General features: G+C 38.1%; 1 protein-coding gene and 1 non-coding gene across 2 annotated transcripts in view; one reads left to right on the top strand and one right to left on the bottom strand.

Annotated features, from left to right (window-relative positions):
• The window catches only part of LOC132479594 (uncharacterized), a 76,221-nt gene that overhangs the window by 5,739 nt on the left and 44,749 nt on the right, over positions 1-25,733 (bottom strand). Inside the window, exons 13-14 of the mRNA XM_060083134.1 lie at positions 1,111-1,237; positions 744-839 (exon numbers count right to left, since the gene is read on the bottom strand). Of these exons, the coding sequence (XP_059939117.1) occupies positions 744-839; positions 1,111-1,237 (223 nt within the window). The remainder of the gene's footprint in view (positions 1-743; positions 840-1,110; positions 1,238-25,733) is intronic.
• Positions 23,189-23,313, top strand: LOC132481065 (small nucleolar RNA SNORA25). The gene has a single exon (XR_009530769.1). It is a non-coding gene; the product is annotated as a small nucleolar RNA SNORA25 (small nucleolar RNA).

The raw sequence follows: 25,733 nt of genomic DNA, 5'->3' as shown, positions 1-25,733 counted from the left end.
CAACCAGAGAAAGCCCACGTGCAGCAACGAAGACCCAAAACAGACAAAAATAAGTAAATAAAGTTTTAAAAAAAAAAGAATAGCCAGCACAACTCTAAAAAAAAAAGTGTACTCAACTGGGAAAAGAAAGGGACTGCGTGACAAGGGTAAGAGACAGACTCACTTTTCAATGTTATCTTTTGGACTGTTTATATTTTTTAACTAAGTGTGCATATATTATATTTCAAAAAAATTAAAGGAATGAAAGGTGTAAATAAGCAGGAAGGAGGTAACAATTTGTAAGCCAGAAACTTTTAAACTTATGTGGGATTGTGAGAGTTGTGAAGTACAATGGAAAGTGTGAGTATTGTTACAAAACAAATCTGAGGCTTTTCAAAATAGAAAGAAAAGGAATCTAACTCTGAAACAAATGCTTTAAAAATACTATACATCCACAAAATATTGAACACATAAGAAAAAGCCCTATGAACACAAAGGAAAGAGAGAGCTTAAGGATCATAGAGAGGGACACTAATCCTGAAAGTAACACTGTAAATGAACTAGGGAAGTTTTGGTATCTAAAATTTGAAAAAAGGAAGATAGCTCCAATACAGTATTTGGAAGTGTCACCATAATCCAAGGCATTCACACCTTTTGTCACTCTAGAAGACTTAAGTGAATCTTGGAAAATGTGAAATGGTATCAACCCCCTGAACAACTGTCATGTGTCTTTCTCATTCAGACCTGCATTTTCACTTATTCACCTGGACAGGGCCTCCCAAGCATTTCTTCTTCTATCACCCATGGCTCCTCTTCCTGCTCCAACTTGAAGATCACATCTGGTTTGGTGACTTGGCAGCCTATTATGAGAGACAACAAAGAACTTGGATATTAATGCTGGAGACAACCACCCAGACCTTGGGTTGAGCCCTGGAGACTTGAGGGCCTATGAAAGATGAGGATGGAGGAACTTCCACAGTGAGACAAAGTAATTAGCCTTTACCCTACAGACAAGCACATACAATCAAATGAAGAAAGGGAAGGCTAGTTAAAGACATCTGGCAAGTTGAAGTCTTCACACATTTCAAAGATAGAAAAGAATTCTGTGTAAAATTGCAAAGCTACCCTTACCCACTGTGACTAGGTTGCTATAGTTCTCCAGCATCACATCACGGTACAAGTCCCTCTGAGCAGGTTTCATTTGCTGCCATTCCTCCTGGGTGAGGTCCACAGCCACATCCTTAAATGTTACTGTTCCCTGTAAAAAGACAATTTGAAGTCATCAAAACTAAACACTGTGGTCAAAACATCTAAGAACCCATTTAGCTGATCAGATACCATATATCAGGTTTGCATATTTACTTAATTTTGTATTTATACTATAGGGGAAAATATACCATAATAGAAATATCCTGTAGAAGTATGTTCATTATTGAATCAGCAAACGGATGAATTCATCATCTATTATTCAGGAAGCTGGAAATAGTGGTCACTGATTTATACTAGGCTGTGACAGAGGTGACACAGACATGATTCATGGTAACTGGCTCAGAACCTGTCCAAGCAATTATGTAATCTAGTAAGAAAGAGGACATGGAAATAGTGGGGAAGGAGGAGAAATAAGGCTGGAGGAAGGAGGAGAGGTATGAAGATTTGAACATGCAAAATTTGATATTTCTATAGGACTTCCAGATGGAAATGTCCACTATGCAGTTGGAGGTATGAAGAAAGGAGATGAGAATTTGTTAGCCATCAACCGAAAATTGGGAGCTGAATCCATGGCAGAAGGATATGAGTGGTTGTAAAGAACATATATGGTAGATTGGTTCAAGATGGTGGAGTAGAGGGACGTGTGCTCACTCCCTCTTGCAAGAGCACCAGAATCACAACTAACTGCTGAACAATCATCGACAGGAAGACACTGGAACTCACCAAAAAAGATGCCCCACATCTAAAGACAAAGGAGAAGCTGCAATGAGATGGTAGGAGGGGCGCAATCACAATAAAATCAAATCCTATAACCACTGGGTGGGTGACTCACAAACTGGAGAACAATTATACCACCCACTGGAGTGAGGGTTCTGAGCCCCATGTCATGATTGCCAACCTGGGGGTCTGGCAACGGGAGGGGGAATTCCCAGAGAAGCAGACTTTGAAGGCTGGCAGGATTTGATTGCAGGAAATAGACAGGACTGGGGGAAACAGAGACTCCACTCCTGGAGAGCACACACAAACCAGTGTGCACCCAGGGGGAAGGATCAGTGACCCCATAGGAGAACCAGACCTACCTGCTAGTGTTGGAGGGTCTCCTGCAGAGGCAGGGGGTGGCTGTGGCTCACTGCGGGGACAAGGACACTGGCAGCAGAAGTTCTGGGAAGTACTCCTTGGCAGGAGCCCTCCCGGAGTCCACCATTAGCCCCACCAAAGAACATGCAGCCTCCAGTGCTGGGTCACCTCAGGCCAAACAACCAACAGTAAGGGAACTCAGCCCTACCTATCAGCAGACAAGTGGATTAAAGTTTTACTGAGCTCTGCCCACCAGAGCAACACCAGCTCTACCTACTACCAGTCTCTCCCATCAGGAAGCTTACACAAGCCTCTTATATAGACTCATCCACCAGAGGGCAGACAGCAGAAGCAAAAAGAACTACAATCCTGCAGCCTGTGGAATGAAAACCACATTCACGGAAAGACAGACAAAGTGAAAAGGCAGAGGACTATGTACCAGATGAAGGAACAAGATAAAACACCAGAAAAACAACTAAATGAAGTGGAAATAGGCAATCTTCCATAAAAAGAATTCAGAATAATGATAATGAAGATGACCCAAGACCTCAGAAAAAGAATGGAGACAAAGATGGAGAAGATGCAAGAAATGTTTAACAAAGACCTAGAGGAGTTAAAGAACAAAAAAACAGAGATGAACAATACAATAAATGAAAAGAAAAATACACTAGAAGGAATCAATAGCAGAATAACTGAGGCAGAAGAACGGATAAGTGAACTGGAAGACATAATGGTGGAATTCACTGCCGCAGAACAGAATAAAGAAAAAAGAATGAAATGGATTATTACTCAGCCATATAAAGGAACAAAATTGAGTTATCTGGTGTGAGGTGGATGGACCTAGAATCTGTCATACAGAGTGAAGTAAGTCACAAAGAGAAAAACAAATACTGTACGCTAATGCATATATATGGAATTTTAAAGAGTGGTACTGATGAACCTAGTGGCAGGTCAGGAATAAAGACACACACGTAGAGAATGGACTTGAGGGCATGGTGGGGGGAGAGAAAGCTGGGATGAAGTGAGAGAGTAGCAATGACATATATACACTACCAAATGTAAAATGGATGGCTAGAGGGAAGCAGCTGCATAGCACAAGGAGATCAGCTCAGTGCTTTGTGACGACCCAGAGGGATGGGATAGGCAGGGTGGAAGGAAGGCTCAAGAGGGAGGGGATATGGGGATACCTGTATACATACAGCTGATTCACTTTGTTATACAGCAGAAACTAACACAACATTGTAAAGCATTTATACTCCAATAAAGATGTGAAAAAAAGAAAAAAGAAAAAAAGAATGAAAAGAAATGAAGACAGCCTAAGAGACCTCTGGGACAACATTAAACACAACAACATTCACATTACAGGGGTCCCAGAAGGAAAAGAGAGAGAGAAAGGACCCAAGAGAATATTTGAAGAGATTATAGTCGAAAACTTCCCTAACATGGGAAAGGAAATAGCCACCCAAGTCCAGGAAGTGCAGAGTCCCAGGCAGGATAAATCCAAGGAGAAACATACCAAGATACATAGTAATTAAATTGACAAAAATTAAAGACAAAGAAAAATTATTAAAACCAACAAGGGAAAATGACAAATAACATACAAGGGAACTCCCATAAGGTTAAGAGCTGATTTTCCAGCAGAAACTCTGCAAACCAGAAGGCAGTGACACGATATATTAAAAGTGATAAAAGGGAAGAACATACAACCAAGATTACTCTACCCAGCAAGGATCTCATTCAGATTCTACGGAGAAATCAAAAGCTTTACAGACAAGCAGAAGATAAGAGAATTCAGCACCACCAAACCAGCTCTACAACAAATGCTAAAGGAACTTCTCTAAGTGGGAAACACAAGAGAAGAAAAGGACCTACAAAAACAAACTCATAACAATTAAGAAAATGGTAATAGGAACAAAGATATCAATAATTACCTTAAACGTGAATGGATTAAATGCTCCAACCAAAAGACACAGGCTTGCTGAATGGATACAAAAACAAGACCCATATATATGCTATCTACAAGAGACCCACTTCAGACCTAGGGACACATAGAGACTGAAAGTGAGGGGATGGAAAAAGATATTCCATGCAAATAGGAAACAAAAGAAAGCTGGAGTAGCAATACTCATATCAGATAAATAGACTTTAAAATAAAGAACGTTACAAGAGACAAGGAAGGACATTACATAATGATCAAGGGAGCAATCCAAGAAGAAGATATAACAATTATAACTATATATGCACCCAACATAGGAGAACCTAAATACATATGGCAAATGCTAACAGCCATAAAAGAGGAAATCAACAGTGACACAATAATAGTGGGGGACTTTAACCCTCACTTACACCAATGGACAGATCATCCAGACAGAAAATTAATAAGGAAACACAAGCTTAAAGTGACATAACAGACCAGATAGATTTAATTCATATTTATAGGACATTCCATCTGAAAGCTGCAGATTACACTTTTTTCTCAAGTGCACACGGAACATTCTCCAGGATAGATCACACCTTAGGTCACAAATCAAGCCTCGGTAAATTTAAGAAAACTGAAATCCTATCAAGCATCTTTTCTGACCACAACGCTATGAGATTAGAAATAAATTACAAGGAAAAAAGGAAAAAACACAAATACATGAAAGCTAAACAATACATTACTAAATAACCAAGAGATCACTGAAGAAATCACAGAGGAAATAAAAAAATACCTAGAGACAAAATGACAACGAATACACGATGATCCAAAATGGATGGAATGCAGCAAAAGTAGTTCTAAGAGGGAAGTTTATAGCAATAGAATCCTACCTCAAGAAACAAAAAATCTCAAATAAACAATCTAATCTTACATCTAAAGGAACTAGAGAAAGAAGAACAAACAAAACCCAAACTTAGTCAGAGGAAACAAATCATAAAGATCAGAGCAGAAATAAATGAAATACAAACAAAACAATAGCAAAGCTCAATAAAATGAAAAGCTGGTTCTTTGAGTAGATAAACAAAATTGATAAACCTTTAGCCAGACTCATCAAGAAAAAGAAAGAGTGGACTCAAATCAATGAAGTTAGAAATGAAAAAGGAGAAGTTACAGTGGACACCACAGAAATACAAAGCATCAAAAGAGACTATGACAAGCAACTCTGTGCCAATAAAATGGACAACATGAGCAATGGACAAATTCTTAGAAAGGTGTAACCTTCCAAGACAGAACCAGGAAGAAACAGAAAATACGAACAGACCAATCACAAGTAATGAATTGAAACTGTGATTAAAAATCTTCCAACAAACTCAAGTGCAGGATCAAATGGCTTCACAGGTGAATTCTATCAAACATTTAGAGAAGAGCTAACACCCATCCTTCTCAAACTCTTCCAAAAAATTGCAGAGGAAGGAACACTCCCTAACTCATTCTACAAGACCACCATCGCTCTGATACCAAAACCAGACAAAGATACTACAAAAAAAGAAAATTACAGACCAATATAACAGATGAAAATAGATGCAAAAATCCTCAACAAAATGATAGCAAACCGAATCCAACAGCACATTAGAAGGATAATACACCATGATCAAGTGGGTTTTATCCCAGGGATGCAAGGATTCTTCAATATATGCAAATCAATCAATGTGATACCCCATATTAACAAATTGAAGAATAAAAACCATACGATCATCTCAATAGATGCAGAAAAAGCTTTTGACAAAATTCAACACCCATTTATGACAAAAACTGTCCAGAAAGTGGGCATAGAGGGAACCTACCTCAACATAATAAAGGCCATATATGACAAACCCACAGCAAAAATCATTCTCAACAGTGAAAAACAAAGTATTTCCTCTAAGATCAGGAACAAGACAAGGATGTCCACTCTTGCCACTATTTTTCAATATAGTTTTAGAAGTCCTATCCATGGCAAACAGAGAAGAAAAAGAAAAGGAATACAAATTGGAAAAGAAATAAAACTGTTACTGTTTGCAGATGACATGATACTATACACAGATAATCCTAAAGATGCCACCAGAAAACTACTAGAGCTAATCAATGAATCTGGTAAAGTTGCTGCATACAAAATTAATGCACAGAAATGTCTTGCATTCATATACACTAACAATGAATGATCAGAAAGAGAAATTAAGTAAATAATCCCATTCACCATTGCTACAAAAAGAATACCTGGAATAAACCTACCTAAGAAGGTAAAAGACCTGTACACAGAAAACCATAAGACACTGATGAAAGAAATCAAAGATGACACAGATGAAGAGATATACCATGTTCTTGGATTGGAAGAATCAACATTGTGAAAATGACTATACTACCCAAAGCAATCTACAGATTCAATACAATCCCTATCAAACTACCAATGGCATTTTTTACAGAACTAGAACAAAAAATCTTAAAATTTGTATTGAGACACAAAAGACCCTGAATAGCCAAAGCAATCATGAGGGAAAAAAAAAGAGCTGGAGGAATCAGACTCCCTGACTGCAGACTGTACTACAAAGCTACAGTAATCAAGACAGTATGGTACTGGCACAAAAACAGAAATATAGACCAATGGAACAGGATAGAAAGCCCAGAGATAAACCCACGCACCTATGGTCAACTAATCTATAACAAAGGAGGCAAGGATATACAATGGAGAAAAGATGGCCTCGCCAATAAGTGGTGCTGGGAAAACTGGACAGCTACATGTAAAAGAATGAAATTAGAACACTCCGTAAAACCATACACAAAAATAAACTCAAAATGGATTAAAGACCTAAATGTAAGACCGGACACTATAAAACTCTTAGAGGAAAACATAGGAAGAACACTCTTTGACATAAATCACAGTAAGATCTTTTTTGACCCACCTCCTACATAATGGAAATGAAAACAAAAATAAACAAATGGGACCTAATGAAACCTAAAAGCTTTTGCACAGCAAAGGAAACTATAAACAAGACGAAAAGACAACCTGCAGAATGGGAGGAAATATTTGCAAATGAATCAATGGACACAGGACTAATCTCCAAAATATATAAACAGTTCATGGAGCTCAATATTAAAAAAACAAACATCCCAATCCAATAATGGGCAGAAGACCTAAATAGACATTTCTCCAAAGGAGACACACAGATGGCCAAGAAGCACATGAAAAGCTGCTCAACATCACTAATTAGAGAAATGCACATCAAAACTACAATGTGGTATCACCTCACACCAGTTAGAATGGGCATCATCAGAAAATCTACAAACAACAAATGCTGGAGAGGGTGTGGAGAAAAGGGAACCCTCTTGCACTGCTGGTGGGAATGTAAATTGATACAGCCACTATGGAGAACAGTATGGAGGTTCCTTAGAAAACTAAAAACAGAATTACCATATGACCCAGGAATCCCACTACTGGGCTTATATACCCAGAGAAAACCATAACTCAAAAAGACACATGCACCCCAATGTTCACTGCAGCACTATTTACAATAGCCAGGTCATGGAATCAACCAAAATGCCCATCAACTGACCAATGGATAAAGAAGATGTGGCACATATATACAAAGGAATATTACTCAGCCATAAAAAGGAACAAAATTGGGTTTTGTAGACATGTGGATGGACCTAGAGACTCTCATACAGAGTGAAGTAAGTCAGAAAAACAAATATTGTATATAAATGATTATATGTGGAATCTAGAGAAATGGTACAGATGAACTGGTTTGCAAGGCAGGAATAGAGACACAGATGTAAAGAGCAAACGTATGGACACCAAGGGGAGAAAGTAGGGGCGGGGTTGTGGTGGTGGGATTAATTGGGAGATTGGGATTGACATATATACATTAATATGTATAAAAGAGATAACTAATAAGGACATGCTGTATTAAAAAATAAAATAAAATTCAAAAAAAAGAAGAAAAGAACATACATGGTAGGTAAAGGGCCAAGGTCAGAATCAACCGTTAAGCATCAAAGAAAGGGTCTTAGGTTTTTGTTTCTTGCTTATATTTACAGTCGTGGGATGAGAATCAAAGCTATGAGAGTGGTGTGCCAGAAACTAAAAAACAAATGATAAATTTTTAGAAAAGAATGTTACTTGATCACAAAAACCAACTCTTCCTCTCCATTTAAAAACTTCAGTATCCAAATAAGGAAAAATCTTTACCTGCAAAAGCTCTAAGAAAGAAATATATATCCCATATTTGGGAGAATATTCAAGAAACAGTATAAATAAGATAGAAAAATGGGAAATATAAATGGAAATTACCAAAAGTTGAATCACAATTAATGTTTCTCAGAAACTATCTCTATGATCATTACTACCATCAATATCATCATCACTGTCATCTATTCAGTACTTATATGCCAAGCATTGTTAGAATTTCTTTAGATATATTAACTTCCAAAATTCCCCTAATAAAGTTATTTAGTAGCTACTGTTATTATCCATTTGAAAGGTAAGGAAACCAGCACTAAGAGTTAACTTTCCTAGGGTCATAAAGCTACTATGTGGTAGAGCTAAAATTCCAGCCCAAGCCGTGTAGCTGCAGAGCCCGTGTTTTTATCCATCATATTATACTTCTCCAAGTCAGCAGGAAGTCTCAGAATCCCACAAATATTCCCCAATTCAAGATAGACAATTGGAAACACAAGAGAGGTCTGCTGCCCTCTGAGACCAGGGGTGGGGGGCACACCTGGGCCTCTTCTGTTCCTTGAGCCTAAGCCTCACCCTCCACAGCTCCCAGGGCCTTTTCCAGCCGTGTGGGTTCTGATCATTGGCCCCGCCCACCACCCAAACCTCGCCCTTGCTTAGGCCCTGCCCTCCACAGCCAAGGTCTTTCCACCCCTCCTTTTTTTTTCTTTTTCTTTTCCCTCCTCCTTTTTATTATTGTGGTACAGATGTACCTTCTGGTTGTTGATACATCTATATTTTAAATTTTATATTCTTCCTAAGATATCTGTTAGTTTCCTAGTCTAATTTTAGTTTTTACTTTGTTATTGTTCTTTTTCTTTCTTGCCGCCCCAGATGGCTTGTGGGATCTTGGTTCACGAGCACGGGGTCAGGCTGTATCTCCTTCAGTGGGAGCTCCAAGTCCGAACCACTGGACTAACAGAGAACCTCAGATCCCAGGGAATATTCAACGCAGTGAGGTCTCACGGAGCTCCTCATCTCAGCACCAAGACCCAGCTCTACCCAATAGCCTACAAACTCCAGTGTTGGAAGCCTCAGGCCAAACAACCAGTAAGACAGGAACACAATCCCACTCAAAAAAAAGAGACAGCAAAAAAGTATGTCACAGATGAAGGAGCAAGGTAAAAACCTACAAGACCAAATAAATGAAGAGGAAATAGGCCATCTACCTGAAAAAGAATCCAGAGTAATGAGAGTAAAGATGATCCAGAATCTCAGAAATAGAATGGAGGCATGGACTGAGAAAATACAAGAAATGTTTAACTAAGATCTAGAAGAACTAAAGAACAAACAGAGATGAACAACACAATAACTGAAGTGAAAAATACACTAGAAGGAATCAATAACAGAATAACTAAGGCAGAAGAATAAGTGAGCTGGAAGACAAAATGGTGGAAATAACTGCCAAGGAGCAGAATAAAGAAAAAAGAATGAAAAGAATTGAAGACAATCTCAGAGACCTCTGGGACAACAATAAACATACCAACATTCGAGTTATAGGGGTCCCAGAAGAAGAAGAGAAAAAGAAAGGGTGTGAGAAAATATTTGAAGAGATTATAATTGAAAACTTCCCTCACATGGGAAAAGAAATAGTCACCCAAGTACAGGAAGCACAGAGAGTCCCATATGGGATAAATCCTAGGAAAAACACACCAAGACACATCTTAATCAAACTAACAAAATTGAAATTCAAAGAAAAAATATTAAAAGCAGCAAGGGAAAAACAAAAAATAACACACAAAGGAATCCCCATAAGGTTATCAGCTGATATTTCAGCAGAAACTCTGCAGGCCAGAAGGGAATGACAGGATATACTTAACGTGATGAAAGAGAAAAACCTACAACCAAGATTACTCTACCCAGCAAGGATCTCATTCAGATTCGATGGAGAAGTCAAAAGCTTTACAGACAAGCAAAAGCTAAGAAAATTCAGCACCACCAAACCAGGATTACAACAAATGCTAAAGGAACTTCTCTAAGTGGGAAACATAAGAGAAGAAAAAGACTGACAAAAACATACCCCAAACAATTAAGAAAACAGCAATAGAAACATACATATCGATAATAACATTGAATGTAAGTGGACTACATGACCTGACCAAAAGACACAGACTGGCTGAATGGATACAAAAACAAGACCCATATATATGCTGTCTACAGGAGACCCACTTCAGACCTAGGGACACATATAGACTGCAAGTGAAGGGATGGAAAAAGATACTCCATGCAAATGGACATCAAAAGAAAGCTGGAGCAGCAATACTCATATCAGATAAAATAGACTTTAAAATAAAGAATGTTACAAGAGATAAGGAGGGACACTACATAATGATCAAAGGATCAATCCAAGAGGAAGATACAACAATTATAAATGTTTATGCACCCAACATAGGAGCACCTCAATACATAAGGCAAATGCTAACAAATATGAAAGGAGAAGTTGACAGTAACACAATAATAGTGGGGGACTTTAATACCCCACTTACACCAATGGACAGATCATCCAAACACAAAATAAATAAGGAAACACAAGCTTTAAGTGACACAACGGACCAGATAGATCTAACTGATATTTATAGAACATTCCACCCCAAAGTAGCAGAATACACTTTCTTCTCAAGTGCACATGGAACATTCTCCAGGATAGATCACATCTTGGGTCACAAATCAAGCCTTGGAAAATTTAAGAAAATTGAATTCGTATCAAGCATCTTTTCTGACCACAACACTATGAGATTGGAAATCAATTACAGAAAAAAAAACCCTGTAAAAAACACAAATACATGGAGGCTAAACAGTGCACTACTAAATAACCAAGAGATCACTGAAGAAATAAAAGAAAAAATTTAAAAATACATAGAAATAAATGACAATGAAAACACGGCAATCCAAAACCTATGGGACGCAGCAAAAGCAGTTCTAAGATGGAAGTTTATAGCAATACAATCTCACCTCAAGAAACAAGAAAAATCTCAAATAAACAATCTAACCCTACACTTAAAATAATTAGAGAAAGAAGAACAAACAAAACCCAAAGTCAGTAGAAGGAAAGAAATCATAAAGATCAGAGCAGAAATAAATGAAATAGAAATGAAGAAAATAGCAAAGATCAATAAAACTAAAAGCTGGTTCTTTGAGAAGATAAACAAAATTGATAAACCCTTAGCCAGACTCATCAAGAAAAAAAGGGAGAGAACGCAGATCAATAAAATTGGAAATGAAAAAAAAATCACAACTGAAAGTGAAGAAATACAAAGGATTATGAGACTGCTACAAACAACCATATGCCAATAAAATGGACAACCATGAAGAAATGGACAAATTCTTGGAAAGGTACAATTTTCCAAGACTGCGCCAGGAAGAATTAGAAAGTATAAACAGACCTATCACAAGTAATGAAATTGAAACCGTAATTAAAAATCTTCCAACAAACAAAAGTCCAGGACCAGATGGCTTCACAGGAGAATTCTATCAAACATTTAGAGGGGCCTCCCTGGTGGCGCAGTGGTTGAGAGTCCGCCTGCCGATGCAGGGGATATGGGTTCGTGCCCCGGTCTGGGGGGATCCCATATGCCGCGGAGCGGCTGGGCCCGTGAGCCATGGCCGCTGGGCCTGCGCATCCGGAGCCTGTGCTCCGCAACGGGAGAGGCCACGACAGTGAGAGGCCCGCATACCGCAAAAAGAAAAAAAAAAAAAAAAAAAAACATTTAGAGAAGAGCTAACACCCATCCTTCTCAAACTCTTCCAAAAATTGCAGAGGGAGGAATGCTCCCAAATTCATTCTATAAAGCCACCATCACCCTGATACCAAAACCAGAGAAAGATATCACAAAAAAAGAAAATTATAGACCAATATCACTGATGAACATAGATGCAAAAATCCTCAACAAAATACTAGCAAACAGAATCCAACAGCACATTAAAAGGACCATATGCCATGATCAAGTGGGATTTATCCCAGGGATGCAAGGATTCTTCAATATACATAAATCAATCAATGTGATACACCACATTAACAAATTAAGGAATAAAAACCATATGATCATCTCAATAGATGCAGAAAAAGCTTTTGACAAAATTCAACACCCATTTAGAGTGAGCATAGAGGGAACCTACCTCAACGTAGTAAAGGCCATATATGACAAACCCACAGCAAGCATCATTCTCAATGGTGAAAAACTGAAAACATTTCCACTAAGATCAGGAACAAGACAAGGATGTCCATTCTCACCACTCTTATTCAACATAGTTTCGGAAGTCCTATACACACACAGCAATCAGAGAAGAAAAAGAAATGAAAGAAATACAAATTGGAAAAGAAGAAGTTAAGACTGTCACTATTTGCCAATGACAAGACACTATGCATAGAAAATCCTAAAGATGCCACCAGAAAACTACTAGAACTAATCAATGAATTTGGAAAGGATGCAGGATACAAAAGTAATGCACAGAAATCTCTGGCATTCCTATAAACCAACAATGAAAAATCAGAAAGAGAAATTTAGGAAACAATCCCATTCACAATTGTAACAAAAGAATAAAACACCTAGGAATAAACCTGCCTAAGGAGGTGAAAGATTTGTATTCAGAAAATTATAAGACACTGATGAAAGAAATCAAAGATGACATAAACAGATGGAGAAATATACCATGTTCTTGGATTGGAAGAATCAATATTGTGAAAAGACTATACTACCCAAAACAATCTACAGATTCAATGCAAGCCCTATCAAAATACCAGTGGCATTCTTCAAAGAATTAGAACAAAAAATTTTACTATTTACAATAGCCAGGACATGGAAGCAACCTAAATGTCCATCAACAGATGAACGGATAAAGAAGATGTGGCACATATATACAATGGAATATTACTCAGCCATAAAAAGAAATGAAACTGAGTTATTTGTAGTGAGGTGGATGGACCTAGAGTCTGTCATACAGAGTGAAGTAAGTCAGAAAGAGAAAAACAAATACCGTATGCTAACACATATATGGAATCTAAAAAAAAAAAGGTTCTGATGAACCTAGGGGCAGGAAAGGAATAAAGATTCAGACGTAGAGAATGGACTTGAGGACACAGGGAGGGGGAAGGGTAAGCTGGGATGAAGTGAGAGAGCAGCATTGACATATATACACGACCAAATGTAAAACAGACAGCTAGTGGGAAGCAGCTGCATAGCACAGGGAGATCAGCTCGGTGCTTTGTGACCACCTACAGGGGTGGGATAGGGAGGGTGGGAAGGAGGGAGGTGCAAGAGGGAGGGGATATGGGGATATATGTATACATATAGCTGATTCACTTTGTTATACAGCAGAAACTAACACAACATTGTAAAGCAATTATACTCCAATAAAGATGTTAACAAATAAATAAATTAAATTAAATTAAATACATGAGGAGTGCCTTTTTTAATGTAAAAAAAGACATGAGACATGAAGAAGAGAAAGGAAAATGGCAGACATAATTTAGTGTCAACATTAGTGGTAAATGGATTGAACAATCAAAAAGGCAGAGACTGTCAGACTGGATAGGAAAACAAGATCAAACTATATGCTGTCTATAGGAGACATACTTTAGGTTCAAACATAAAAATAAGTTGAAATAAATTGATGGGGAAAGATATATCATGCAAAGAATAACCATAAAAATGCTGGAGTGAATATACTAATATTAGACAAAATAGACTTTAAAACAAAAACTGGGGACTTCCTTGGTGGTCCAGTGGTTAAGAATCCATCTTCCAATGCAGGGGACACGGGTTCGATCCCTGGTCAGGGAGCTAAGATCCCACATGCTGTGGGGCAAATGAGCCTGCGTGCCGCAACTACTGAGCCCGCACACCACAACTAGAGAGCCCGCACGCCGCAACTAGAGCCCATGTGCCACAACAACAGAGTCCATGTGCTCTGGAGCCTGCGCGCCACAACAAAGAGCCCATGTGCTGCAGCTAAGAACTGACACAGCCAAATAAATAAATAAATATTTTAAAAAGGAAATCAATAAAATAGAGAACAGAAAAATAATAGAAAGAATCAATAATACCAAAAATTGGTTCCTTGAAAAGATCAACAAAATTGACAAACCTTTAAGTTGACTGACCAAGAAAAAGAGAGAACGCTCAAAACATTAAACTCAGGAATGAAAGAGGAGACATTACTACTAACCTTACAGGATTATAGTGTAATATTATGAAGAACAGTATGGTAACAAATTAGATGATTTAGACGAAATGGACAAATTCCTAGAAAGACACAAAGTAATGAAACTGCTCAAGGACAGAAAAAAAGAAAATCTGAATAAACCTGTATCAAGTAAAGAGATTCAATTAGTAATCAAAAAAACTACCCACAAAAAAAAGCTCAAGGCTAGATGGCTTCACTGGTAAATTCTACCAAACACCAAAGAACAGTTAATACCAATACTTCACAAAATCTCCCAAAATAGAAGAGGAGTGAATGCTCCTTCTATGAGGCCAGTATTACCCTGATATACCAAAGACAAAACAAAAAAAAAGAAAAAGAAAACTACAGACCACTATCTCTTATTAATACAGAGGTAAAAATCCTCAACAAAATACTAACAAATTTAATCTAACAATATACAAAAAGGGAACACAGATGTTTATAACAGCTTTAATTCATAACTGCCAACACCTGGAAGCAATCAAGAGATCCCTTAGTAGGTGAATGGATAAATAACTTGTGGTACATCCAGATAAAGGAATATTACTCAATGCTAAAAAGAAATGTGCTATCAAGCCAGGAAAACACATGGAGGAACCTTAAATGCATATAACTAAGCGAAAGAAGCTGACTTGAAAAGGCTATATACAGTATGATTCCACTATATGACATTCTGGAAAAGGCAAAACTATAGAGACGGTAAAAAGATTAGTGGATACCAGGGGCTGGAGGAGAGGAGAGCAATGACTAGACAGAGCAGAGAGGATTTTTAGGTCAGTGAAAATACTCTGTATGATACTATAATGACAGACACATGTATATACATTTGTCCAAATCCATAGATTATACAACACCAAGAGTGAGCCTGAATGTAAACTATTAGACATTGGGTGATTATGATGTGTCAGTATAGGTCCATCAATTATAACAAGGTACCACCCTGATGGGAGATGCTGATAATGGGGGAGGCTATGCATGTGTGGGGGCAAAGGGTATGTGGGGAATCCCTGTACCTTCCTCTCAACTTTGCCACGAACCTGAAATTGCTCTTTAAAAATAAACAAACAAAAAAATATATAAAGGATTACGTGCCATCATCAAGTAGGATTTATCCCAGCAATGTAATACTGATTTAACATCTGAAAATAAACTAACGTAATACTCGATGCCAATAGAATAAAGAACAAATCCATATGATCATCTCAACAGATGCAGAAAAAGCACTTGACAAAACTCAATACCTTTTCATGAGAAAAACACTCAACATACTAGCAAAAAAGAGGAACTTCCTCAACGTGTTATAAGACATCTACAAACACCACACAACTAACATCAATACTAAATGTGAAAGACAGGATGCTTTCCCCTTATGGTCAGGAACAAGACAAGGATGTATATTCTTACCGCTTCTATTAACATTGCAGTGAAGGTTCTAAACAGAGCAATTAGGCAAGAAAATAAAAGGTATCCAGATTGGGAAGGAGAAAATACAACTATCTCTATTTTCAGATGACATGATTTTCAGAAAACATAAGAAATCCACTAAAATTTTATTAGAACTAATAAACGACTTCAGCAAGGTTGCAGAATATAAGATCAATTGTATAACTAGACATTTGCAGTGAACATCCAAAAATGAAATCAAAGAAAACAAATCCCATTTACAATAGCATCAGAAAGAATAAAATACTGCTCAAGACGGTGGAGTAGAAAGACCCTGAGCTCACATCCTCTCATGGGCACACCAAAATTACAACTATTTACAGAGCAACTGTTGATGAGAAAGACTGGAACCTATAAAGAGAATGAACCACAACAAGATGGGTAGGAGTGGTAGAGTCAACGTATAGTCAAGACCCATACTCCTGATGGGAAACACACAAATGGGAGAATAATTACAATTGCAGAGGTTTTCCACAAGGAGCGAGGGGTCTGAGCCCCACATTGGGCTCTAGAGCCTGAGAATCCTGCACAGGGAAAGACAAGCCCCCAGAGCATTTGGCTTTGAAGGCCAGTGGGGCTTACTTTCAGGAGACCCAGAGGATTGTAGGAAATAGAGACTCCACTCTTAGAGGGCGCACACAAAATCTCACATGCTCTGGGACTCAGGAGAGCAGCAGGAATTTAAAAGGAGCCTGGTTCAGACCCCACTGCTGACCTTGGAGAGTCTTCTGGAGAGGCAGGAGGCAACTTGAGTTCACCCTGGGGACACAGAAACTGGCAGCAGCCACTTTGGAGAGTTCGTTCAACCACATGGACGCTGGTGCTGGCAAGTGCCATTTTGGAATCTTCTCTCTAGCTTATTAGCCTTGGGACTCAGCTCCACCCTGCCCACCAGTTTGTAGGCAAAAGTACTGTGACTCCTCAGGCCCACGAATTAGCCAGGCAGGGACACAGACCCATCCATCAGCAAGCAGGCTACCTTAAGATTCTCTGAGCCCACAGCCACCCCTGGACATGACCCTGTCCACCGGACCCAGCCCCACACACCAGAGATGAAAATGTTGAGAGATGATACAAACATGAAGGATGGAGAATGAAGATCTAATCTAAAAGTTATATACATTGCCAAGGAACCAGAATAAAAGAAAACCCAAAAACACAAATGGAAAAAAAAACTTGTAGTTGAAATAAAATTGAGATATTATGACTATGTGAAAGGAAAAAAATAATGAAAAAAAGGGTAAATTGTTAACTGTGGATAGGCAATGGCTTTAAGATATGACAACAAAAGCACAAGTAACAAAAGAAAATTAAATAAAAATGGACATCAGAAAAATGTAAAAATCTTGTGCTTTCAAGGACATCATCAAGAAAGTGAAAAGACAACCCATAGGCTGGGAGAAAATACTTACAGATCATATACCAGATAAGAAACATATCTAGAATATATATGAAGGTCTCTTACAATTCAATAATAAAAAGACAAACCAATTAAAAAATGGGCAGGGCCTCCCTGGTGGCGCAGTGGTTGAGAGTCCGCCTGCCGATGCAGGGGACACGGGTTCGTGCCCCGATCCCGGAGGATCCCACATGCCGCGGAGCGGCTGGGCCCGCGAGCCATGGCCGCGGGGCCTGTGTGTCCGGAGCCTGTGCTCCGCAACGGGAGAGGCCACAGCAGTGAGAGGCCCGCGTACAGCAAAAAAAAAAAAAAAAAAAAAAAAAAAAAAAAAAAAATGGGCAAAGGGCTTCCCTGGTGGCAGAGTGGTTGAGAGTCCGTCTGCCGATGCAGGGGACACGGGTTCGTGCCCCGGTCCGGGAAGATCCCACATGCCGCGGAGTGGCTGGGCCCGTGAGCCATGGTCACTTGCACGTCTGGAGCCTGTGCTCCGCAACGGGAGAGGCCACAACAGTGAGAGGCCCGCGTACCGCAAAAAAAAAAAAAAAAAAAAAAAGGGCAAAGGATCTAAATAAACATTTCTTCAAAGAAGATATACAAATGGCCAATAAGCACATGAAAAGATGCTCAACATTACTAATTACCAGGTACACGTAAATCAAAGTCACAATGAAATATCACTTCACAACCACTAGATGGCTATAATCAAAAGGACAGATAATAATAAGTGTGATGAGGATGTGGAGAGACTAGAATCCTCATCCACTGCTGGTGGAAACGTTAAGATTGTACAACTGCTGTGTAAAACAGTGGGGCAGTTCCTTAAAAGGTTAAATGTAGAGTTACCATATAAGCTAGCAATTCCACTACATATAATGAGAGAACTAAAAATATATGTCCACATAAAAACTTGTACACAAATGTTCTTAGCTACATTATTCATAATAGCCAAAAAGTGGAAATAATTCAAATGTCCATTAACTGATAAAAAGATAAATAAAATGTCATATCCAGGACTTTCCTGGTGGCGCAGTGGTTAAGAATCTGCCTGCCAATGCAGGGGACATGGGTTTGAGCCCTGGTCCAGGAAGATCCCACATGCTGTGGAGCAACTAAGCCATGTGCCACAACTACTGAGCCTGAGCTCTAGAGCCCGTGAGCGACAAATACTGAGCCCCTGTGCCACAGTTATGGAAGCCCACGTGCCTAAAGCCCATGCTCCGCAACAACAGAAACCACTGCAAAGGGAAGCCCGCACACCGCAACGAAGAGTAGCCCCCACTTGCCACAACTAAGACCCAACACAGCCAAAAAAATAAAATAGAAATAAATAAATACATTTATAAAAATATATGTCATATTCATACAAGAGAATACTATTTGGAAATAAAAAGAAACAAAGTACTGATACAAGCTACAAAATGGATAAGCCTTGAAAACATTATACTGAGTGAAAGAAGACAGTCACAAAGGACCATATATTATATGATTCCATTTATATGAATGTCCAGAATAGGCAAATCCATAGAAACAGAAAGTACAAAGGAGACTTGGGGGGAAATGGGAAGTGATAGCTCATTGGTACAGAGTTCCTTTTTAGGGTGATGAAATGTTCTAACATTGATTGTGGTAATGGCAACTCATAAATATACTAAAAATCATTGAATTATATACTTTAAATGTGTGAATTTTATGGTATGTGACTTATATGTCAACAAAGTTTTTTTAGGTTGTGAGACTGTTTCAATGTATTTCAAGTTTTTAAAAAAATCGAATAATTCCATCAGAAAATGTTACTGATTAACTTGATTATTATTCCACAAATATTCATTTGTGTTCTAGCTAATGTCCCATCCCCCAGTGTGGGCCTTGAATGAGCCATTTGTTAGAGCTAAAGGAATGTCAGTGAACATGATGTGAGAAGAGGTCTGAAATGCGCTTACACCTGTTAAAAACAAGACAACAGGCCCAAAATGGAGTCACTTATGCTAAGACTCATGTCACCAAACTGAGACTTACCTACAGTTTCAGCCTCTCCTAGAAATAAAATCTTAAACTAGTCAAGCAGGAATCACTTGATAAGCATTAGTGAGGTAACCTGCCTGATAGACCCTATCATCCCCTAAAGGAAAGTAACCTGGCCAGAACCAATCCACTTTTTGCTACTATAACTTCCTTATTCCCACTCCCTTCTGCCTATAAAAATCTTTGACTTGGTACCACTCCTCAGAGTTCCTATGTATCTGCTAGATTGGATGTTCCCTGACTCATGAATCATTGAATAAAGCCAATAAGATTTTCAAAATGTAATCAGTTGAATTTTGTTTTTAAACACACCCTTGACTTGGTTCATGTACTCCAGTGATCTGGCAAGTGAAGAGCCTGCCCCAGAAAGCTGCTGCTCTTTCACCTGAATGAGCACACGTGGAGGAGATGTGAGCCCATGCCACAGCCTGAGTCAGGGCCAGGTGATCTGCAGCCCAAAGCCCACATAGTCAACCTGCATGAGAATAAAGGTCTCATAAAAGAAGCAGAAAAGCTGAAAAGATACCTGACTGAAAAATTTTCGAAGAATTAGGCTCTCAAAATGGAGCTGGATTTAGATATTTTTACTGGTTAACAGGCTGTAGAGTCTGACATCATGAGTTCAAATCCTGGCTTCAAAATTTAATCGTGTGGGAATTCCCTGCCAGTCCAGTGGTTAGGACTCAGTGCTTTCATTGCCATGGCTCGGGTTCAATCCCTGGTTGGGAACTAAGATCCCATAAGCCTCGCGGTGCAGCCAAAAACAAAGAAAGTGTTTTTTTAAACTAAACTCGACAAATAGCCAAATTTGAGCCTCATCTGTAAAGTGGCATTTTCCTCCAAGGGGTGTTATGAGGACTAAATGAGGCCAAAAACTGTGAAGCACCCAGAGCTGAGGTTGGCACCCAATAATCATTCAATAAATGCTTCAGGAATAGATAACCCCTATGGAATATGAACCACTAAAAAAAAAAATAGGGAAGAACAACAAAGAAAATATAGTTTCTACTAGTGCTAGTAAATTAGCATTAAAACATCTTTCCCACTAACTAGTAAATTATCATAAATGTCATACCAAAAAAAATTGTACTCCTGACAAAAACGATAAAACAAGTAACAAAAGTAAATATGGGTTAATTTCTAACTGTATAAAATGATGAATCAGTGCTTTAGAACAAATAGTCTATTTTTCTAAGATGCTGACTCTCTTTACTTACATATGTCAAGAATTCCATATTAGGAGCAAGGAACAAAGAGGATTGTTAAAAAACACAAATTCTCAGTTCGTGTCATTAAATTTTATTCCTCCTCCTGTCAGACAGAACCAAAAAAAAGATGAGTATCTCCTGGGCACTGGAAGGCAGCCTTAACATTTCCAGAGGTCCTGCTGGTATCACAGCAGTTTCCTCTCCTTCATTTTTAAGATACTTAATGTGATAAATCTTTTTTTAAAAATAACAAAGTTTACAGTGAAGGCATAAAGGTAATTACATGTCAGTTCTATGGTATATATGCTGACTGGCAACTTTTTTCTTTCTGACTGGCAACTTTTTGTAAAAGTTTTTTTTTCCTTAAAGTTACACAAACATTAAACGAATATTCTTCTTTTTAAAACTTAGAGCATAACACACATTTTTCATATTTTTTCTTGGATATTTTACACACTTATTTTTCAAATGTCTTCTACAGTCAGCTTGAATAGACTTGCCTTAAAAAGAATATTTAGAATATCTGAGATTCCAATAAATCTCAAGATTAAAGAGAATTTATATTGATTTAATAATGATGATCTTTTCCCAAAAAAAGTATGTATTAAAAATTTATTCAAATCCTCTTTTAGGTCTCAGTAATGCTTTAAAGGTTTCTTTCTCCCATATACATGGGATACTTTTTTTTTTCCTTTAGGATTTTGTTTCTACTCTTAACATTTTTCTTCCATTTTATTTATTTTTTAATTTTAATTGTTTTTGGCTGCACCGTGAGGTTTGCAGGATCTTAGTTCCCTGACCAGGGATTGAACCTGGGCCATGGCAGTGAAAGCACCGAGTCCTAACCACTGGACCACCAGGGTATTCCCACCTTCCAGTTTACTTTTGAACTGGTTGGTGGTTTGTATATAGAAATGCTGTTGATTTCTGTATATTAATTTTGTGTCCATACTGTATTGAATTCTCTTGTTTCCTCCTCAACTGCCCATATACGTAATTGTATCACCTAGATATAATTTTGTATGCACCTTCCCAATTTTTATCTTTTTTTTCTTTTCTATATGCATATAGAATTACAGTAAATAAATGTGGTACCATGAGTAATCTGGTCGTGTTCCTGACTTTAGTAGGAATATGTATCATTTCCCGCAGGAAACATGGTTCTGGCCTTTAGCTTAGTATGTGTGTAGAATAATTTTTTTAAATATCATGTTAAGGAAGTGTCCTTTTACTTCTATTTTATAAATAGATCCTCTTTAAAAAAATCTCAAATTCTGATTTTAAAAAAATTAGTAGCTCTGTGGAGCTGATTATATATATTTTTGAACATGATAAATTATATTAATGGATTTCTTTAAATTGAAACATATTTCTGATAGACAGAAAAAAATGTTTCACTCAATTCTTCTCCAATTACAGACAGTCCCCAACCTAAGACAGTTTGACTTATGAATTTTCGACTTTACAATGGTGCAAAAGTGATACACACAGAAAACATAGATACCTTGAATTTTAAATTTTGATCTTTTCTCAGGCTAGCTTTATGTGGTATGATACTCTCTGGTGATGCTGGGCAGTGGCAGCAAGCCATAGCTCCCAGTCAGCCATGTGATCACATGGGTAAACAACCAATACACCCTTACAACCATTCTATACTCATTCAACTGTTCTGTTTTTCACTTTCAGTACAGTAGTCAATAAATTACGTGAGATATTCAACACTTTATTATCAAATAGGCTTTGTGTTAGATGACTGAAGGCTAATATAAGTGTTCTGAGCATATTTAAGGTAGGCTAAACTAAGCTATGTTTGGTAGGTTAGGTGTATTAAATGTATTTTCAATTTATGATATTTTCAAATTATGATGGTTTTATCAGGATGTAAGTCAGGAAGGTCTGGAGTCTACAATTCTTTGCAATTCCAATTAAAATCCCAACAGCGTTTTTTCCTTAGAGCTAGATAAACTGATTCTAAAATTCAAATGAAAGCACAGAGGTCCCAAAGTAGCTGAGGAATTTTTTAAAACTAGAACATTTGTGTAGTGGGAAGTGGGGAAATGCCTGCCAAGCAAACAGGGTTATTATAAAGTTAAAGTAGTTAAGACAATGTAAACACATACACACACACACACAGAGGCACACACACACACAGAGCATAGTACTGGTATAGATATAGACAAACAGATTAAAGAAACAGAATAAAGAGCCTAGAAACAATTAAGCATGTATATTATAAAGGTGGCATCACAAAGTAAAGATCTTTTAACAAATGGTATTGGAACACTGGTCTCCTACATGCAAAAATAATTTTACTGTTATAATTATCAGCAAATTCCTACCTTGGACCAATTACAAAAGTGAATTCCAGTTGGATCAAAAACTAAATATGAAAAGCAAAGCTTTGAAAAGAAACTATAACATAATATTAGGAAAGATATCTTATAAAATACCAACATGAGAAACTCATGAAAGAAAACTATTAAACATTAATGTTGCACATGTCATTTCAAAGAGGGCTTATGAGACCAAAACCAGGAGCTCTTAATGCTGTGACCAAAGACTGAAGTTCTCCACGGGATGTAATAGTCACTCAACAGTGCTGTCTTCCTGAGGAGATACAAGATTTAACCATTTTTATCCATGATTGCTGATATGGGAAAGTAAAAATAAATGTTTCCCAAGTTTAACAACAACAATAAAAATTAATGTTGCATATTAATTTTGACTGAATTCTTACTGTATGCACAAACTTATCATATGCTAGATGAAATGATCCAAATTTAAAGTTTATATATAACAAAAGATACACGATAACATATAAGTGACAAATTAGAAGATATCTGCATAAATACTAATGCTGAAGCAGGCATTCTTAAAATCCCTTAATTTCAAGTAAAAAAAGGACTAATGGCATAAAATGGACAAATAATATGAAGAGTCAATTGGCAAACTTTGCATTTCTTCACTCATGAGTGGATTTCCATTTGTACAGTATCTTAAGAGTGTGGTCCTAGAGTCAGGTTGTATGGGTTTGAATCCTGGCTTTACTGCACACTTGATGCATGAAGTTATGTAAGTTTCTTAATCTCTGTGCTTCACTTCCTTTCTCTATAAAAATTAAAATAATATCTACTTTACAAACTTCTGATAATGATTACATGAAATAAGCTATGTTAAGCTTATAGCACAATATACCTGGCACATAACAGGTACTCAATAAAGCTATTGTACTATTGCTGTAGAAGATTTTTCTAGCTGCTGTGTAGTCTATTCAAATATAAATAAAAGCTGCCACGGAATATATTTACATCCATATTCTAGAATGAATGCCCAGAAACATAGGCAGTCCATTTCTGTTTGATAGTCCAGACCAAGATGTCTGGCTCTGGTGTCTGAAAGGAACTGAATGAAGTTTTTTTTGTTTCGTTTTTGTTTTTGTTTTTGTTTTTGCAGTACGTGGGCCTCTCACTGTTGTGGCCTCTCCCGCTGCAGAGCACAGGCCCCGGACGTGCAGGCTCAGCGGCCATGGCTCACGGGCCCAGCCGCTCCGCGGCATGTGGGATCCTCCCGGACCGGGGCACGAACCCGCGTCCCCTGCATCGGCAGGCAGACTCTCAACAACTGCGCCACCAGGGAAGCCCTGAATGAAGTTTTTGAAAGCTAAAAGAGTGTCCTATTTGTTGTCCACAACTCCTTATCTCCAGCTTTTTACTTTATAAGGAAAATTCACATGTGAACTAATTATTTGGAATCCTCTCATAAAAGATGGTCATTACCCACTAATTCAAAATACACCTAAAAAATGTATCTACAGGGGCTTCCCTGGTGGTGCAGTGGTTGAGAGTCCGCCTGCCAATGCAGGGGATGCGGGTTCATGCCCCGGTCCGGGAGGATCCCACATGCCGCGGAGTGGCTGGGCCCGTGAGCCATGGCCACTGAGCCTGCGCATCCCGAGCCTGTGCTCTGCAATGGAAGAGGCCACAACTGTGAGAGGCCCGTGTACTGCAAAAAAAAAAAAAGTATCTACAAATCTGAATAATCTGCTTTGTGACATTTTTATTTTAAAATATTTATTGGCCACTTGCATTTTTTCCAACTGCTTGCTCATGTTCTTCACCCAATTTTCTTTTTTTTTTTTTTTTTTTTTTTGCGGTATGCGGGCTTCTCACTGCTGTGGTCTCCCCCGTTGTGGAGCACAGGCTCCGGATGCGCAGGCTTAGCAGCCATGGCTCACGGGCCCAGCAGCTCCATGGCATGTGGGATCTTCCCGGACCGGGGCACGAACCCGTGTCCCCTGCATCGGCAGATGGGCTCTCAACCACTGCACTACCAGGGAAGCCCAATTTTCTATTTTCTTAATTACTGGTTTTTAAGAATTGTTAGTAGATTTCTGCATATGTATTACAAAAACTGTTCTCAGTTTTGCCTTATTACAGTGTTTATGGTAGTTTTATTGAAGAGAAGGATTAATTTTGTGAACACAAATGAGGCATCTACTCTTTTATCTTATCAGTTTCATATGTTAAACTAAAAAAGTAGGTCAATGAATACAGCGAACACATTCAAAGACCTTTTCAGGTAGAAAGATTTATATAGCTAATAATTATTAACAATATTTATCATTTATGGAGCACTTACTATGTGCATTTAACCCTCCCAATATTCCTGTGGGGTAAGTATCATTATTATCCCCATTTACAGATGATGTAACTAAGGCCAAAGAGATTAAGAAACTTGCCCATAATCATGCACTTAGTAAGTCACTGAGCCAAGATTTGAACCCAAGTCTGTCTAGGCCCAGAAAACCACTCTGCCAAAGGGAGAAATAACTGGGTAAGTCACACAATCATATGGTCAATAGAAATGTGTGTGTGTTTCAGGATGGAAAAGATATGAGCTGAGGAAAAAGAGGCAGTGGAAAATATTTAAAATACAGGAGTGTGAGGGATTCCAGTGTTGGAAACAAAAAGAATCAACAGCAGAGGAAAATGAGTCATTTTGTAAGAAGATGAAGAATACTGTATCTTTTGAGACCATAAAAAA

Source organism: Mesoplodon densirostris, chromosome 19, assembly GCF_025265405.1.
Source record: "Mesoplodon densirostris isolate mMesDen1 chromosome 19, mMesDen1 primary haplotype, whole genome shotgun sequence".
NCBI lineage: Eukaryota > Metazoa > Chordata > Mammalia > Artiodactyla > Ziphiidae > Mesoplodon > Mesoplodon densirostris.
Note: the sequence above shows the minus strand (reverse complement) of the source record. Positions and strands in the feature narration are given on the sequence as shown.